General features: G+C 41.8%; 1 protein-coding gene across 2 annotated transcripts in view; it reads left to right on the top strand.

The window, feature by feature from the left end:
- Positions 1–17,070, top strand: part of LOC132202907 (zinc finger protein jing) — a 33,243-nt gene extending 16,173 nt beyond the window's left edge. For both annotated transcript variants that reach the window (XM_059630191.1, XM_059630192.1), the window contains exons 2-8: positions 13,208–13,709; positions 13,793–14,083; positions 14,139–14,324; positions 14,623–14,953; positions 15,013–15,161; positions 15,379–15,446; positions 15,504–17,070. In XM_059630191.1, the coding sequence (XP_059486174.1) occupies positions 13,208–13,709; positions 13,793–14,083; positions 14,139–14,324; positions 14,623–14,953; positions 15,013–15,161; positions 15,379–15,446; positions 15,504–15,684 (1,708 nt within the window). In that variant the 3' untranslated portion in view covers positions 15,685–17,070. The remainder of the gene's footprint in view (positions 1–13,207; positions 13,710–13,792; positions 14,084–14,138; positions 14,325–14,622; positions 14,954–15,012; positions 15,162–15,378; positions 15,447–15,503) is intronic.
- Positions 17,071–18,084: the final 1,014 nt, after the last annotated feature.

The following is an 18,084-nucleotide window of genomic DNA, read 5'->3' as shown; positions in this document are numbered from 1 at the left end:
TAAGTCGGCTTGACACGTCGAAAGTGTCCCGCCGTGACCCCGCCGCCGCTCTGCACACGTGACCTTATTATTCTCGACGCCCGCTGCTGCATTAACAAATAAAACATAAAATGCATCGAGCATAATGGAGCGGTGGTGTTTTTTTTTTTTATCTCTCGCGCAGGAGCTAAAGAGAAAACGCGGGCGGCACCACTTCTTCGAGAGACGAGAATCGAAAGGAGACCTTCGCGGCAAAGGACTCCACGTGTGGCTTATTAATAATTACAATCATTATTCTGTATCAGAGTGCGTCGGTTGACACTGCAGGATCGGATGCTTCTTAGAAAATTAATAAAAAAAAGAAACGGTTCTCCTCCACTTGAAAAAATGTGGTCTTGGTAATTGAGTTCAGGGCTGACAGTGAGTCTTATTGCAGCAGTGCAACGACGAAAGACTCTCATTGCAACACAAGCTGCGTGCGCGGAAAAAATCGAAGTTCGCGCTAGAGAGGGAGGCGTGAATAAAAAGTATAGAGAGAATCAAAGGAGCGGCGGTTTTTCTCTTGTGAAACTTTTGGAATGCGCCAGGAGATGAGAGAGACGATTGAATTCCGCGAGAGACGCCGGGCAGGAAATGCCAAAGTTATAGAGGCAAAGTCATCTCCTTCATAATAGGCAAAAATATATACCTTGTATGAAGTCATCAGAATCAAACTGGTGGATGAAATTTTTGTGTGCCCATATAAATTTCTGTTAATAATTAAAATTTTTAAGAAATTAAAATTAAAAAAAAAAATGGTGCAATAATTTGACATAAAATAATTTGTTTTAGAAAACAGCTCAAAATTAAAAACCAACAATTCAACTTAACTTAAAATAATAGATTCTCGTACATTTATCAATATTATGTGATATATTGCTATTGTTATAGTTAAAAACTTAACAACATTTCAATTCTCCAGTAAAAGAAATGTCGAAAGGTAATGATAAAATGAAAACCTTTATGTAATAAGCATTGAATTTATATATTGTTTATTAGTCCATTAACGTACAGTACTTTTTATTTATCTTTTTAATGCTACACAATCCTCTTTCGTAATTCAAACAAAGCACTTTCCCGGCGTCAGTCAGTTGTGTGCACTTTCATAATGCAAAGGCGTGCACTTTAACTCCATCGAATGCAAATTCTCCCGCGGGTATGCACCGCCGTATTTATGCCCGATGAAAAGCGTCGGATCGAATTACGCGTGCCCGAAGCTGATTAACATATCAGCACGAAACGCCCCTGCACGTCATCAGTCGTTTCCTGCGCGAACGCACCCCGACGCAAATCTGACCCCGCTCACGCTAATTAAAAAAACAAAACAAAAACAACCCCTGCGATAACATTAGTCGAATTGAGGAAATGCTATTTACAAAAAATTGAAAGAGGAAGGAATGCGATTCGGAAGAGAGAGTATGTGCTGCACGCAAGCCGCGCCAGGGAAAATAAACAGGCCGAAAATAGTATCGGGTGGAAAAGCAAAAAGCAGCAGGTGAAGTGGCCGAGAGAGCTCCTTGCGTACTGCGGCGGCAGCTGTCAGGATGTGACGTCGCAGAGTCGAAACCCTTGGCTCGCGGTGCAATAAAAAAATTAAAAAGTACAATAAAAAAACAACCGCAGCCGTCCGACTTCTGGCCACTTGTTGGTTGGTGAGGAAAATAGCAGGGCCCTCGTCTGTGGCCAAAAGAGTTGAATTTAAAAAAGATTATTTGTCAGAGCATCAAGCTTTTTTCTCTATTTTTATTCATGCAATAAAATGAAGATGGTAAGATCAATTTTTACAAAGTTAAAAATATATTTATTTATTTTGCAATCGTAAATGCAGTGAGCGTTGCGACCGCAAGTCACGCCAAATTAATTTCAGCATTACAATTAAATCGTAGACGAGGGGCGCGTCGCCGGTTTGCTCGGTCGGAATGAATGAGTCGAAGCAAGTCCAGGCCAGCCGCCCACGACCGGCGAGGAGTGTCCGTCGTGCTGCGCTGGCGAGGCACCCACTTCCGGCGCGCGTGCTTGTGCACCAGACTGACTGAATGTATTTACTAATAGCAAGGAGCATCGCTTAGATAAAACCGAGAGCAGATCGCCAGACTGACAAACTCACGTCGCTTCCTCTCTAAATTATTCCGCCGCGCGACAATCACCGCCGCAATCGCAGGAAGCAAGCGCGCACCACCGACGTGTCGCTCCGATCCACACGTCAGGTGTAAATTTTCACCACCAGGCACACTTCTTTTATAGCTTAATTTCTCTTGTCATACAGATAATTCCAATGGGTTCAAAAGTAACGCAGATTACAAGTCAGAAATAATTAACATCTATGAAAACAATTAAAATAAATCAGTGAACACATCAAATTCGTTTTCAAAACATCTGATTGGAACTTAATAAGAACAAAACTTACGTTGCAAGATAAGATATTAAATTAATTTTTCCCAATTTCTCTCTCCATTGTTGTATGCAATAAATAAATAAATTAATTTCAATTTTAAATAATATGAGAATAAATAAATATGAAAGTTAAAATTTGTCAATTAACATGAATTGAAAAGGACAAAAGAATTCCCTGCCATTTTAATATTTTAAATTATTTCTTTGTTTTTCAATTTTGTAAATCAACTGAGCAAATATAATTTGACTGAATTTCTCTTTGAAAGTTTGCATTTTCCATAGCGGAAGTACTTACGTGCCACCGCTGACACCCAAAAGACAAACTTTAAACGTGCGTCTCTTTACGACGCTGATAAGCATATGTACGATATCTACAAATTCCAAAGTTCAAGTGAGTTTAAAATTCCGGTTAGTCGCTTGTTGGCCCAAGCAATTTTCACTTCCTCCGAAATCTGCCTTTATCAGCCGCGCTTCCCGGCGGCGCGACGGCACTCCCCGAGCGCCTCTTTACGATCCGGGGCAGGTGCGCTCCTTGTTCAATCCCCGGCAGCACCTTTCCTCCGAGAGCAACAGGTGGCTGCTTACTTTGGATGAAACTTTTTCATCATCTTTCATTTCTGAAAGTGGTGGTGAATTCGCGCCGCAATTAATCGGGAGCAATTACTGCTGCGCCGACCCCCATCATCGTGGCTTCGTCGGCCATGTGTTTCTTCTCACGTCGGGCTATTGCGTTACCGTGTCGACCCGCAGACCGACCGTCCGATGAAACCACGAAAGCAGGCGGATCGTGTTTCGCTTACAATGTTGAGAATGAAAAGCCAATTACCCGACGAAGAGAGCAAATTTTAATACAAAAGTATTAACAAGACATCTGGTGCCCTCGAGGAAAAAAATACACACAGACACGTGTTTTCTTTCTCTTTGAATCGTAAATTTTGACGAACCGTTTAGACAAACGAAACTTTTCCCAACTGTTTTGTTATCAATATCGTTTATTTTTAGCAGCCAACCGGTTTTGCTCTGACACGCCTTAAAAAGCAGTTTAAAAGTTTTAAAGATTTTTCTCAATCTTGAAGTGCTTTATGGGACGGGAATTTTGGTTTGTTAAAAATTGTATGAAGTAATAATTTTTTGCTACACCGTTTTAAATTGATTAACTAACGTTGTGTTTTCGTTTTGTTCGCAGGTGAGAATATACATCCATAGTGAGAAAAGCAACAGGCGTCCTGCACCGTTGATTGCACACGTGCAAGTTATATAAAAAAAATGCAATTTATTATTACCGAAAAAAAAACGCGAGGAAAGGAAGCCGTTTGTTTTTATGCTCGCAGCTTTGATCGAGGGCGATAAGTGAAATAATCGCGAGCTCGCCAAAACACTTTGTCACACCATTTAATAGACTGCACGAAAGTCAGGGGCAGGTGCGCTTCCTTTTGAACGGCGGCGTTCAAGTGCGAAAGAATTAAATTCTAAAATGAGAAAACTGCCAGTCGCCATTTTCCATAATGGAGTGATTTACAGCTGAGGAATTATGCAATTACTCGCTCAGGCGTGAGGTTATTTATGGAACGTAATTATTGGTATTGCTCGCCACAATGCCTGGCTTAATTTAATCGCAGTGGCCGGCCGTGGGCGAATTAATCGAATACATATTTCAACTTGCGAAGGCGAGGAAATATTTTCAACGTTTCTGTTGCCGGCTGGAAATTCATGATAAGAACAAGCGAAAATTGATAAAACGAGACAGTGACCCTTCCAGTTTGATTTTGTTCTATCTAAAATCACGTGTTTGCTCATTTTCAATCGATTCTATCTAAAATTATATTTATCTACTTTAAAATCAGAACCTATTTTAAAGAAAATATACATATTGTTTCCTAAATAATTGAATGATAAAAAATAACAAAGTAAAGTTGTTAGCAGTTGTGAGTTAAATTAAAAATGAATTAGAATAACTCCATCAACCAAATTATGAAGAAATTGAATAACAGAGTTCTTTATAAACTGAAGGCGTCTCCGCGTGGTCGGAGAGGAGTTTGGGTCAACCACCCCCTGTTGCAAAAAGGCGTGGGCTCGCGTGGCAAATGGGTCGTTGATGTATGCTGTGTGCCCATTCATCGCGCGGGCACTTGCATATTATTGTTATTCGGGATCTTGTATATGTGCGCGCGCGCTCGGTGCAAAGGTGACCTTGGCGAGGTCAATCCTCTCGCCCGGCCATATTGGTTCGCCGAGATGCTACTCTGCGGGCCGATCGAGCGGCCAGCGGCACCTGCAGCTGCACCGCTCGCGAATGCAGCCACGGTTTTTTGACCCCCCGGCCGTCCGATGGTCGTGGTCGGCCGGCGCGAAGAATCGGACAAACGGCGCTCCCGTGATCAAACTCTGAAAAGCTGACGAAGGGGTTTGATGTGGTCCATTGGCTTCCTTTTTCTTTTTATGTTTCTTGAAAAATATGTAAATTTCCATCCTTTTGATACCGAGTGCTCAATTAGAATTTTAAAAGAAGGTTCAAAGTTACTGAACATAAACAATAATGAAACCAATAATTTTATGAAACAAAAATTAAAAATTAAAATAAGTTGCTATTTAATTTCGTTTGGAAAATATTACCTTAATGTAAACATGAAGCAGCCACTTCTGCCTTTTATTGCTCTCGTTTTGGTTCTATTTTGGTGCACGTTGACGCGGGGGGTGTTTTGTTTAGTTTGGTTTTGCTTGCACCCAGCTGGGGGTAAATTGCGTCTTCGCAAAGGGGGTTTATTCAAATCAGTCTGCAGCCAGCAGTCGCGGCCGAAACATGACTGAAAGACGCCCAAAATCGTGAGTAAGCGAATCATCCCCCGTTGACCCAAATTCCCTAATTGCCCCACCAAGGATTTAATTATTTAAATTTCTGTTGGGGATAAAAAAAAAATGAAAATTTCTGGCGCCGCTCAGGTCGGCGCTCTGGCGCCGCTCAGGTCGGCGCTCTGGCGCCGCTCAGGTCGGCGCCTGTGATATGGTCTGGGTGTCGCTGCATATTGTGTGCGCTCTGCGAATTCCTAGCACCAATGAGGAGATAAAGGGGGGCAATGGCAAGTAATGGGGTCGGTGCAGTCTGGCGGCGGCCGCGCTGTCATTGAACTTTGCGGGCAGGCGTGGTGCAGCGCAATGCACACCGAGAGCAATGTCACGATTTCTGCAGACGGACCCATCGATCCGCCGACCCTCGCACAACTACTGCCATTTACAACAAAGGAAGGACGTGCACAAGCACCCTGCGCTTCCCGCTCTCAGCAATTATTATTTCGCTGGAACGGAGCCGAGTCGGCCCCTCTCTTTGTCCGCCAAATGAGTGCAAAAAACATAACAAAGCTTTTGCATAATATGGCGGCGATTTTTTCCAAAGGATAAAGATCTTTTCTTCCTCTAATCTTTCAATCTGGTTTTTTTCTGTAATTAAACGCAATTACATTCGAGTGAAAAATTAATCCAAAATTTAATCTCCAAAGTGGCTTAATTATTTAGTGCCACGTGAGAAGGAAATACACCCGTCTTGTAAATTGCAAACGCGATATCAGCGTAAGTGAGCTGTTAATTAACTTGACAAAAAAACGGTCCCGCCGACTTGAATTTCGTCAAAGTGCAGCGATAAAGTTTCACGTTCGGAGAGAGATTAATCGCCTCACCTGCCCTCTTCAGATCAAATTCTGCAGCTGCTTGCGGTGGCTACAAAGTTTTACGATGTTTTTCGCGGATTTAATTGCTTTCAATTTGCATTTAAAATCTCCCTCTTGTTTGTTTTTGTATAAAACTTCCATTGTTCTGTTTTTTGTTTTCATTCATTTTGGTTAACAACTCTTTTGTTTGAATTCACAAAGAGCAACGATGAGCACTGAAGGCATTTCCGGTCTGTTTTTGGCTTTGCAAAAAGAGAGGCGAAATCACATCTCGGCGCGTTTTATCGATTGCCAATTGGTGGCGACACGGCACCCTTGCCCGGCGACCAGGCAAATTCGAACCGACTTCCTCCGCGCCGAGGGCTGATTTACATTCGCAACACGCTTCCCGAGCTCGCGCAATTAAGTTTCTCAGCGTTGCCTGAAAAAGAAAAAAAGGAGAAAGAGATAAAACTTGTGAACAAGTGCAATTTAAGATTAAAAAGTTTCTGAAGGAAATTTTACGATCTGCACATGCCTTGCATCCAAATTAAATTCAAATTTATTAAAAGAATTTAATCTAGCTTTGTTAAATAAACACCATGCTCTTAATTGGTCAAATTTACCATTATGTGACGCTTAAAGCATAAAAACCAAACTATTAAAATGGATCACGCTCAAGGGACTAGTTAAAATAAGTCACTTGTATGTAATTTCATCCCGAAACAAGTTTCGAAGAGAAAATTCCTTTTTAAATCACTGCCTGAATTGAACCGCGTCTGTATCTAGGCGAGTGTTAGTCTTCTGTGTTTTTTTTTTACTCGGCGGTCCGTGAGATCATCTCTCGTCTCTCTCTTGGCGCGGGTTCCCTCCCGCAGGAGATCTTTAACTTTTTTGTCGGAAAACTCGCGTGTCTCTTTCTCTCCGGTCGGCAGCTCGGAGGAGCTCCGTGCCCCTTGCGGAGAACGACGGACGGTCGGTCGGTCGACCTTGGACGGTGCGTTCACCTCCTTCCTCAACACACACACACGGCGAACGGAGCGGCCGAACGAGCGACTCCTCTCGCCCTTTCAGTCTGGCCTGTCGCTTCCCCTCTCTCCGCGCACTCGCCGGCCGATTCCTCTACAAAGAGCTGCACGTGCTCGATTGTTTCGCTGCAAAAACAATGAGGGCCGAACTTTATTTTAATTCGGCATTTTTACTTTTTTCGGGTGGGTGGCGAAAATGAATGCCGGCAGGGTGGGCACGCCGACCAATGAATGGGTTCGCCCACGCGCCGCCAATTCGGAATGCGCTCCACTTCCTTTTCGATCGACGTCAGGTGACGACCATAGCGCACCCCGATTTAATAAAAAAATCCTCAGAATCAAAACATTCATTATAATTGAAGTTACCATTTAATATGTACAAAACATTAAACAAATTTCTGGTGTCAATCGAACAATAGCAATTTTTTTATCTTTTGCCTTGAAATTAACTTTCATTCAGATTGCTCTTTTTTAATTTCATTATTTATTATTGAAATTTTATTTTGGAAAACAACAATTCATAAATAAATCCTTATTAATTTTAGCAAAACAATCAAGCATTTGAAGCTTAATAAATAAGAATCTATCTTTTGAAATTTTGATTTTTTTGCAACAATTTTTGAGTAATTTTTTGCAATCATCTACGTATTACATTTTTTTTAGAGGAGTTTCATTTCTTCGATGTTGGTCGTTGGTCCTCCTCTATATGTATTATGTGGAGATTCGCTTCTTTGCTCTTGCTCACCCAATTCCGCATAATATATATAAAAATATAACCATTTAAAAGTTCGTCTCCCCTGCCGCGAATCGCGATAAAAATTTGGCGGCATTTTTCCGAGTAAGTGGAGGAATGCGGCGATGCGGTGATTTGCAAATTCGCGGACAGACATACCTGTTCCTCCACTGACTGAGTGAGCGAGCACCGCGGCGGCGAAGGAGGAGGAGGTGGTGGAGGCATTCACTGTGTCTGGCCGTCTACGTCTATGGGAAGCTTCACCGCTCAGGAATTTCGGCCAAGTGCCATTATTGCTTATTGTTAGCCTCTGCTAAAAAAATCAAATTAGTCTTCTCTGGATTCAGGTTCAGCAAGCTAAATATAAAATAAAATTGAACCGATATGGAAGAAAAATAATTATTATTCTTTAAATTTGTTCTATCAAAAATCATCTGATTTTTAAGGTAAATAACTAGGATTTTTTTAATCTGGAAATTAATATCTAATTTTGATCTTATTGGTAATTGAATCCTTCCCTATTGTGAAATCCGATCTACTGGGTTTTGTTTACATCGCAGTCGGTTCTGGTTCAGCTCGAGTTTGGCCGCAGAACTGGTGGAAAAGTTGTTGCCTCTCCGCTCTTGGCCCAGGCAGCACCGTAATGGTGCCAGGGCGTAATTTTTCTATGACACCCAGAGCTACCTGGATCGGCATGTGGCCGGCCCTTTAATCCCACGTACACCCATTATCTCTCTCGCTCCAGCCGACCGGCTGCCTCTGTTGCCACTTTTCTCTCTATCTCGCGTGCTTGCGTTATTTAAATGGAGCCGAGAGAAGAAGAGAATCCCGGCGGCCGTGTCGAAAACGCCCTTGAACGAAATCGAGCCTGCGAGACGCACAGCCGTGCATTTTTTCGTCCCATTTGTTTTCGCCGGCAAGTGGGTTAATTGGCAAAGGGGTGAGCTCCTCGTGTATTGCCGCCCCCACCCACCCCTATATCTGTTTTGACGCGCGGTCCGCACGTAGATTATCATCTGATGTCAAATGAAGAACACACACACAAAGAGCTCTTAGGGGTGCTGCTGCATTCATGGTTGGATCGAGCGAGGGGTGCAGCAGTGGGACAAGAGGGGAGAATCAGCCCCCGGGGGTGGCCGCTGCGGAGAGAGGAGGCAAGTTGGCAACGCGCCGTTCCCACGACTCGCCAAAGCGCCCACGACGCCAAACCGTGTCCTGTAAATGATCACTTTCGGCGCAATTACAACGAAAATTATTTGAAAGTGACGGGAACATGAGTTTGTAAAGCATTAATGGACTAACTTGAGAGATAATAAATTTTTACATTTTGGGTTCTTCCTTTTCTCGCCGTGATTCAGGGGTTGTATTTGATTTTAAATCTTGCTAAAATTCATAGAAAATTGTAAGGGTTTGTTTCTTCGATAAGCATCTCAATTTTTACAATTCAGGCGATCCAAAAGCCAATCAGAATAACTTAGTTCCCATACAATTCAGAGCAGGACTAAATGAAAAAAAATGTTAACCAGTTTTAATTCTTCCATGCAAAAACCATTTAATGTCTCTCCATAAATTAAATGAATGAGTTTTTACGTAGATTTACTGAAACTATATAATGTGAGAAAAACTTGGCTTTAAAGAATGAAATACATTGCAAAATTTTTACTTTTAATTGAGATATTAATTTTAAAAGACACAAAAGTTTTACCTTTGTTAATTTAAGTAAATCCACGTAAAGGCCTCTTAAAAATCAATCTCACTACTCTACACTAATTAAAACAGAAAAACACACGCCCACTAACAACTATAAATAAATGAGCCTATAATTTGGAGTATTTTAAACGTGAGCTTATATCTTTGCTTTTATTATATGAAGTTAAGTCACTGTTAGACTATATTTATGTTTGCAATTTTATTACATTTTTGCCAGCAGCCAAATTTCCTCCCTCTGAATGGCGCGACCCCTATACTTTTGAAAACGGCAGCAACTTCAACTTCCTCTCTCCGCCTCTCGGCTCCATCTACGGAAGCGCTCCGAAAATGGAACCGCTCGCGGAAGCACAAACGTGATTTATTTCGCCGCCGCCGCGCACTGTGTATTAAGCCAATCGATTACGGCTTTGCACTAGCACGGCCTCGGCGATTATTGCCTTTTTTATTTTTTTGACGAGGACTGCGAGCAAGAGGCTCATTACTGACCTGGCTAATGTTTGTTTCGCGCCGCGGGAGGGTCATTGCGCGGCGCAAATAACTCGCCGGTTTATAATATGACGAGAGCGAGTGCCCCCTTCCACATTCAGAGAGTGATGCACCCAAACCTGTTCAGCGACGGACCAAAGAAAAATTGCTCTTCAATTGCGCCGAGAAACGAGTGCCCACAGCTTTCGGCCCCTCCCTTTACATCCCGATAAATCGCACCATCGACTTTTATTTATTTATTTTCATTTTATTTTTCGCACTGGCGAGAGGGAGAAAATTTGCGCATTGGTTCGCCTTGAACGGCTTCGAACGCGTTGGAAATTTTAAATTCAAAAGTGGGCAGTATCAACAGTAATGGCGTCACCTTTCCGTTTCCGATCTTCTAACTTCCCAACCTTATCAGTTTGAAATGGCAAAATGTAAAACGTCAGAAATTTTGAATGCAGAATTTTTTTTAAAAAAAGAGGAAATTTTTTAATCCTTTTTGCTATAATTTCAAATAGTAAGTTTCAGATAATTATTCCTAAAATTATATTGAAAATTTTGCATTTTACAGTAATTAAGATTATGGAAATTTAAAAATTGCTCATATATTATTTTAATCATTTAAAAATCACCTTTCTATTCAAACAACATCTTGAATTTTGAGCAAGATAAGCAGAGTTCTTTATGAATAAATTTAATGGCATTAAATTATTTATATTGTATCAATCATAGCAAATTATAATTTTCAACAATCCAAAATCGATTATGAACTAGTTTGATTTTACACAATAATGATTTATCGCTTTTCATATATCAACAATATTGAAAGCGAAATTCGTTTAGTCCAGACGTAAAAGATATATAGTTGTTCTTTTCACAAATAACTTGAACTCGTTATCCTTCGATCTTTTTTCCATATTATAAAATATTTATACAACCTGTCGGACGCTCTCCAAGTGAAAAACAATCGTATTTCTGCTAATCTATCCACAAGAGAGATAATGATAGTGCACGCCGTTCGCGTTTATTTGCCGTGTGTATTATAGTTTTCGCCTCGCCGCGGTCGAGCCGCGGTGTTTAATTAAACGAGCGCGTGCAAATTATGGTGATTCGGTCCGTGGGGAAACGAAACCGAGTATAGAATAAAAAAATCTAAAGCGGGTCTCGCAGCCTTGGATCGCAGGTTTGCACGCGAGGAGCAGCGACGACGGACGATTCGTGATTTGGTTGTCGAGAGACGCGCTACTGTTCGGACGCCACCGCGAAAATCCAACACGTGCGCTCAACCATTATAATCAAATTCTATAAAAAAAATAGACAAGGGAAAAATTACCATTAGAATAGTTATCGAACTTTTTGAGAAGGAGGCGAAATATGGAGAAAAGGCAATTGATTTTTCTTACGTCAAGAATTATAAAACCATATCTTGATGAAACTTTACAGCTTTTCATACATTATTGTCGTCTAACAATGACGGAATAAAAATTTAATGTTAATTAGAAATTAAATTTTATTCTGGATTAATATTTCAAAGTTTAATTGATAATTCAAGAATGCATTTTCTCTCTTGTGATGGAAGTTGGAAACGCTTTCTTTTCAACACAAATTTCTCGCATGCAGTCCGTGCCAGCTGAAGAATGAGAACTTTGACCTTTACAAATGAATCCTATACAATTTTTGTATTATGTGAAAATGTGTAAAGCTTTGGAAAAATTTTCAGTCCTATTAAATTTACCACGACTGGGATTTGAATAAAAAAATCAACTCTTCAGCAGGTCTTTTGAATTGTGACTATTAAAATTCATCCTTAAATTTAATATAAAATGTTTTTGATGACCTGCAGACTTTAAATTTGATTCTTGAGGATTCGCTTCGTGCTTACGTGAATTATGTCATTTTCACTTTCGAGAGTAATTGCTGGGGCAATTACGCGTCTTCTTCTTTCTCGCGAATCCAGTCGTCGGCATTAAATTACGCTCGCGCGCGGCCAGTTTGTGCTGTGTACATAATTCCTGAATGCGAACGGCGAGCAACTTGTTTTGCAGCGAGAGTGAGTTGGTCGCGGATCGGACGACTGGCGTGGGAACAGCCAGCAGCCACTTCCCTCTCTGCTCGCGGCACACAAGTCCTTCCTTCAGCTGCCGAATCGCTTTCAAAGTGATTCGCAACAGAATCATCGTCGGTTGACCTATTAATTAATTTTGAAAACAAGATTAATTTCAATCGTGGCTTTCGTAATGAAAATTTTCTTTTCTCGGAACTCCACCCACCACTGTCTTGAGAAAGCCGAGTGTATAATTTTCGTAATTGTCGCTGAAATCGAGTTAATTCTCAAATTATTACCCTCGGCGTCTTTACTCGCCCTCTCAGGTCAAATTAATGCGGTAATTGGAAATGTCGGAGCAGCGCAATGTGCAATCGCACAGCCTTGACGAGCACCTGGACGGACGACGCAATAGCATTACAATGCAGCTGCCCTTTTTGAGCTCATTTTTCTCAACGCAGCACTTTGTCGGTGCGGACACGCAGCTTGTAAGGGTTGATCAAAGTGCTCGATTATTCCATACTTGCAAGTTTGTTTGACCGCAACCTTCAGTTTTTTATTTTAAATAAATTGCTTCTATATTTACAATTCAGATATTAACTTCAGTGAATAATTCAAACAGAACAGGGTGCACAATTTTTTAAGTTTAAATGTGGCATGTGTCGTACTTTTTCTTGGAATTTATCACTGATGCCCAAATCTTTGGCTCTGTCGTGATGCCAGTGATAAAATTACGGTCGCCTGATTCACAGTCGGATGATGTCAGTGAGCGATAATTTTGCACTTGCAGCCGTTCAAGGCGAAGGCACTTTATTTCGCAACTCTCACGGCCCCGGATTTTTTCAAAGCACGGCGCCGACCTTCCTCAACTCGGATTATCGTGCTGCGCGCCGTGAGAATAATTCCGCGCTCGGAAAACAATTAACTCTTTGAAAGCGAGATGCTTAAGTTAATTAATCGCGGGCACTTCCGGTCCGAGCGACAGAGTTGCATAATTTGAATGGGGCTGGATCTCGTTTGTGGGAAATGCGACGTTGCTTTTCTGATTTTGTCTTTGAAATTGAACATCGTCGTTTTTAAATAAAATTTAAACTCATTAAATTTTGACTACTAATTTCAATTAAAAATATTAAAAACTTAATTTCAAATGTGTCTCTTCTGATTTCAGTGGGGTGGTGGTTCTGAGCTCGACAGACTGCAGCAGTTGCAGTTCGTCAGGATGCAGTGGACACAGCGACATCACAGAACCAGGGTCTCCGTACTCAAGTCCGGGGCCTTGCGCGGCGCCGGGCAGCCCTGCCGACGACGACGACGCCTTCCTCCGCACCGGCAGCGAGAGCGAGGACGCGCCCTCCCCCACAGCAGTCGACCCGCGGCCACCAGATCCAGACTGGCCGCCGGCCTTCGCTGAGGAGGACAGCAACCCTCGCAAACGGCCGTACCCGTGGAAGGGTGTGCAGATCGCCAACAAACGGATGCGGGTCGAGGACGAAGAAGCGGCGCCGACGCCGGACAACAACAACCAGACTAGGAGGAAGCAGTGGGCAGGCGGCGCCAACAGCAAGGTGGACGCCAAAGGACAGATCAAGATCACCGAGTACTTCAAGACGCAAGTCAAGCCTAAGAATGGATTCAAGAAGGAGCTCGACGTCAAACTCTTCCCAGCACAGGTTTGTTGGAATTTTTCAAAAAAGTTTTAATTTCATTTCCATTAAATTCTAAGTAAAAACTTAATGATAAATATTGCTTTCAGGTGAAAGAGCTGCTGTTGGATTCAAAGCAGCAGCTGAAGCTGATAAAGTCTTCCATAGAAGAGGAGGAGGAGGACTGGAGCAAGAACGGCGCCAGTTACGTCAAATCGCGCACCACTGCCTTCATCAAAGGCGAGGCAGCCGCTGTCGTCACAGAGCCCCCTACGGATCTCTTGACCACGGAGGCCGCCTCGAACACCGTGCTAGACTTGGCCAATGATGTTTGCGTCGCCGAGACCACGTCGACAATCAATGTGATCATAAATGAAGGCAGCTTGGAACTGGAAAATAAGGTATGTCATAATCAAATTAGAAAAAATCCATATTAAATGTGAATTGTTTTTGCAGACTGAATCCATGACTGTGGCTCCACTGTCTCCCATTTTGTCTCAGCCGAGGGTTATTCGGTTTCCAGTGGTGTCCAGAAGCACGTCCGCGGACAAGAGTCAGGTGGAGGTTGAGTCCGTGAGGTGTTGCTGGAAAGACTGCCAAGGAGAGTTCATCTGCGGCTCCAAACTGCTAGACCATCTTCAGGTAATAACGTTAATATCCTTCGACTTTCCTAAAAAATCTATTTGATTGATAAAAAAACTGAATGCATTAGTAACCAAAAGTTTTAAATATATATTTTTATTTTTATAATAATTTGAAACAAATCGGAAATTTGATGATCTCGATAGAATATATAATAGCACTTAAAACCTCGTAAATATCTTGGATTTTTTATCTATAAACGAACAGCTGAGCTGCTTTCAACCTAAAATTCCGTTCACATCATATTATTGAAATAAACCAGGGAGTAATTTAATTTAATTGTTCAATTTTTGTGCAGAGCCAACACGTCAACACTCAGACGAATGGTGAGTCGTTCAAGTGCATGTGGGTTGGTTGCAAGGTGTTCGACAAGACGTCCTGCTCACGGTCATGGTTGGAGCGGCACGTGTTGACCCACGGCGGCAGCAAGCCATTCAAGTGCATTGTGGAAGGTTGCGGCCAGCGGTTCAGTACGCAGACCGTCCTCCAGAGGCACGTCAACGGCCACTTCAACAGCAACGGCGTGGCCAACGGCAATGGCGCCGTCCGGAAGAGCCTCGAGAGCGCCTCCAACAAGCTCTTCAAACGCAACGGAAAGAGGTTAAGACTAAGAAGGCAGCCCTGGTCAGGTACCACAATCAAAACATTTACTCAGAGCCCCTGTCTAAATATAAAGTTACATCAAAAGCACGAATGTTCGACTACATGGATGCGGGTAAAATGGAAGGCGTCACTTACCGCTTGATGACCTTCACCCAACAACAAGTGGCCAACACGAGCAACGAGGAACAACTGAGGCAGATTGAATCAGGAAGGAATCTGGCTCTCCGAGGAGAGGTAATGACATTTATAATTTAATTTTTTCAAAGAGAGCCAAGTATTATAAAAAAATTAATCAATTAGGGAGCTCTTCAAATAGGAATTTTATTGATGATTGATTTAACTAAAAAAAAAAATTCACATTATCAGGAAATAGTTTTTTAGTTTTCCAGGATTTGTTCAGTGAACCTTTGATTTGGAAATAATTTTTGCTCACTGAATATGTTTTTTCTAGATTGTGGCCAAAAGAACTGAGCTGGACGGCAATCGCAAAGTCCTTGTTCACTGGCACCCAGAAGAAATGTAAGTTTTTCCCAACTTAAATTTTGAACTTAACGTTAATGTAAATTATTGCTTCAGCCTACCAGATGAATGGCTTAAGGAAAGTGAATTCTCAGCCACAAAGGTTGTGCCCCTGTCTAGCATCCCAGCCGCTGGTGCTGTGCAACTCCACCACTCGCTGCTGCCGACCAACAACAAGGTGTCCCGGCGGCCGCGCAAGGTTCAGCCCAAGAGCCGAAACAACTTGCTCAGCTCTTGACCTTCAAAGCCTTAAAACTAGCTGAAAACAAAATACACATACACACACGCATCTCAGGGTCAATTTGTAAAAAGGAAATAATGCGGCGCCTGGAACCAAAAAGGCGTCTGTAAATAGTTTTTTTTTTAATTAATCGTTTCCGAAGATGGAAACATTGGATTATCTAAAACCGCGCGCGCGCTGGATAAAGAGAAGTAAGAATAGGGATAGAAAAGGAGAAAACAGCCAGCTAAACCGATCACTGCCAGTGGCTTCTCTGAGCTTCGATTGACGCTCACAAGCAGCGCGCAGCCTCGATGTTACGGAGTTGTGTCTGTACATAGCCTTTTTACTTTTGAACTCATGTGAGTCGAAGATTGATTTAATTTATTATTAATTACATAACTGATTCGCGCCCCTTTGTCACTGAAAATTATGTACGAAAATGATTTCCAACAATCTTTCACTGCCACGTTCTCACTGAATGAAAATCAATTAAAAATCTGCCAGCCTGCCTGCCACTAACTACCGAATCACTGCCATTTTTCGACGCAAACCACACAGGTGAAAATAAATAACCTTCTGTGCCATAGTTAAAAATAAAATATTCCATTCGGCCTGAAGAATTAAATAGACCAAAAGCGACTTAGTGGGAAGTGCAGGAAGCAATAGATACACACATCAGGCTTGGCGAACCCTAGTCGAATTTGTCCACGCTCAAAATTCAGTTTTTTTTTAATTTTTTTTTTTCAATTTTTTTGCTCCGGTAAAGGTAAAAATAGAAAATTGGATCGCCAAGCCTGGCATTAAGTTTGGCCGCGCATTTTGAAAGCAACGCAAGCCACACAAAGCGAGATCTCAAGTGCTCAATGCCTTTGATGACACGAACACTGCCAAGCGCCCCAGGAGGCGGCCGCCCCCTTTTGCCAGCCGCCCCCGCCAGCAGGGCGCGCCATCCATTGCATAATCAATCAATTAATCGCTCGCACACAACACAAAATAGCCCACCCGCCTTTTCTACGCTGAAATGGTACAAAATTTTGGATGTTTCGCCTGCCCCTTTAAAGAAATTTGAAAAGAAAAAAATACGTTCGATTTCGGACCCGAATCTCGCTTGAATCCGAAACGAAGCTTTTGATCTCCCCGCCCTCGACGCTCCGTCTGCACTGGAAGTAGCGATAAGTGATTTTCCCCAAACGATCCGCTAATTTCTCGTCGCTACCGACTGACTTTTGACGGAGTTCGGAGTAAACACTGCGAGGAAATTGATAAACGAGGGCCCGTTGGTCATTTGGTGCTCCGTGTTTTTAATTTTAATTGTCAGCACTGTCGTCCCCTTCCGCGTTCGGTTTCTTTAAACCTTCAACGTGTAGAGAGTAATACCCTCGATGTGGTATTTTTTTTTTTAGAACTAAAATATAATCGTTCGTTCATTTGCTCATTTTTATTAACGTATGTACAGTATTTCGTCGGTCGAGCAACACATTTGTTTTTGTAAGAAAACTTAAATCGACCTCTCTTGCCAATCGGTTCATTTGCAGATTATAGTATGTGACAAGGGATTTTTCAATGTGGAATCCGCGAGTTCGCACTGTGTGTTGGAAGAATATATAAAATACGAATAAAAAAATAGCAAAATGCTGAAAGTAAAGAGAGATGTAGATAGTCGGGGAGAAAAGAAGGAAAACTACCGAGAAAAAGAAAAAAAGCAAGATGGTGTGTATAAAAATAATTGAATGGAGAATTTGTGAAAATTATTGAATACTATTGAACTATGAAAAGATTCTATTTAACCGCGAGTATATACGAGAAAAACTTATTGATTAAAGAAAAGGGTTTCCGACGGAAATTGCTCCAGGACATAAAAATGCAGTAGATGATGAGAGAGTTTGATGTGATGATGGCACACACGCGCGTTTGATTGTTTTTTTTTCTTCCGCTCTTTCTCTGATTTGTTGTATAGATGATTTTGTATAAAATTAAGCCGAACTCGCAACACATACAGCCCATCGGTTAATTTATACACTCGACGACTATTAATGTTTAATTGTTATGTAGGTGAAAAACATGATCTCCCCGAGTTGAGAAACAATTATGCTTTCTTCGACTGATTCCGCTTTCCTTTGTTGATTGCGTGCCTTTTCCGGAAAAATTTTCACGACCGTTTTCAATTTCAACAAGAACATATCTAAAAATTATTGGTTCCCAGTAAAAAAAAAATCCCCTTCGACGCATACCTGACCGTAACAAAACAAACGTTTGTGATAAAAACACACACCAGCAGGCGGACGAATCGAATCACATAATTATTATTCTCATTTGTATGTAATAGAAGAATTGTTATTTAGCTGCGAACACCACTTGTTTGTCTGTCTGTCATTACCATATTATGCAATTACACTCTACTTGTAAGACGTCAAT

The sequence above is a fragment of the Neocloeon triangulifer genome, unplaced genomic scaffold, assembly GCF_031216515.1.
Source record: "Neocloeon triangulifer isolate White Clay Creek 2 clone unplaced genomic scaffold, ASM3121651v1 ptg000017l, whole genome shotgun sequence".
NCBI lineage: Eukaryota > Metazoa > Arthropoda > Insecta > Ephemeroptera > Baetidae > Neocloeon > Neocloeon triangulifer.
The sequence above is the reverse complement of the archived record's forward strand: the minus strand, read 5'-3'. Positions and strand labels throughout refer to the sequence as shown.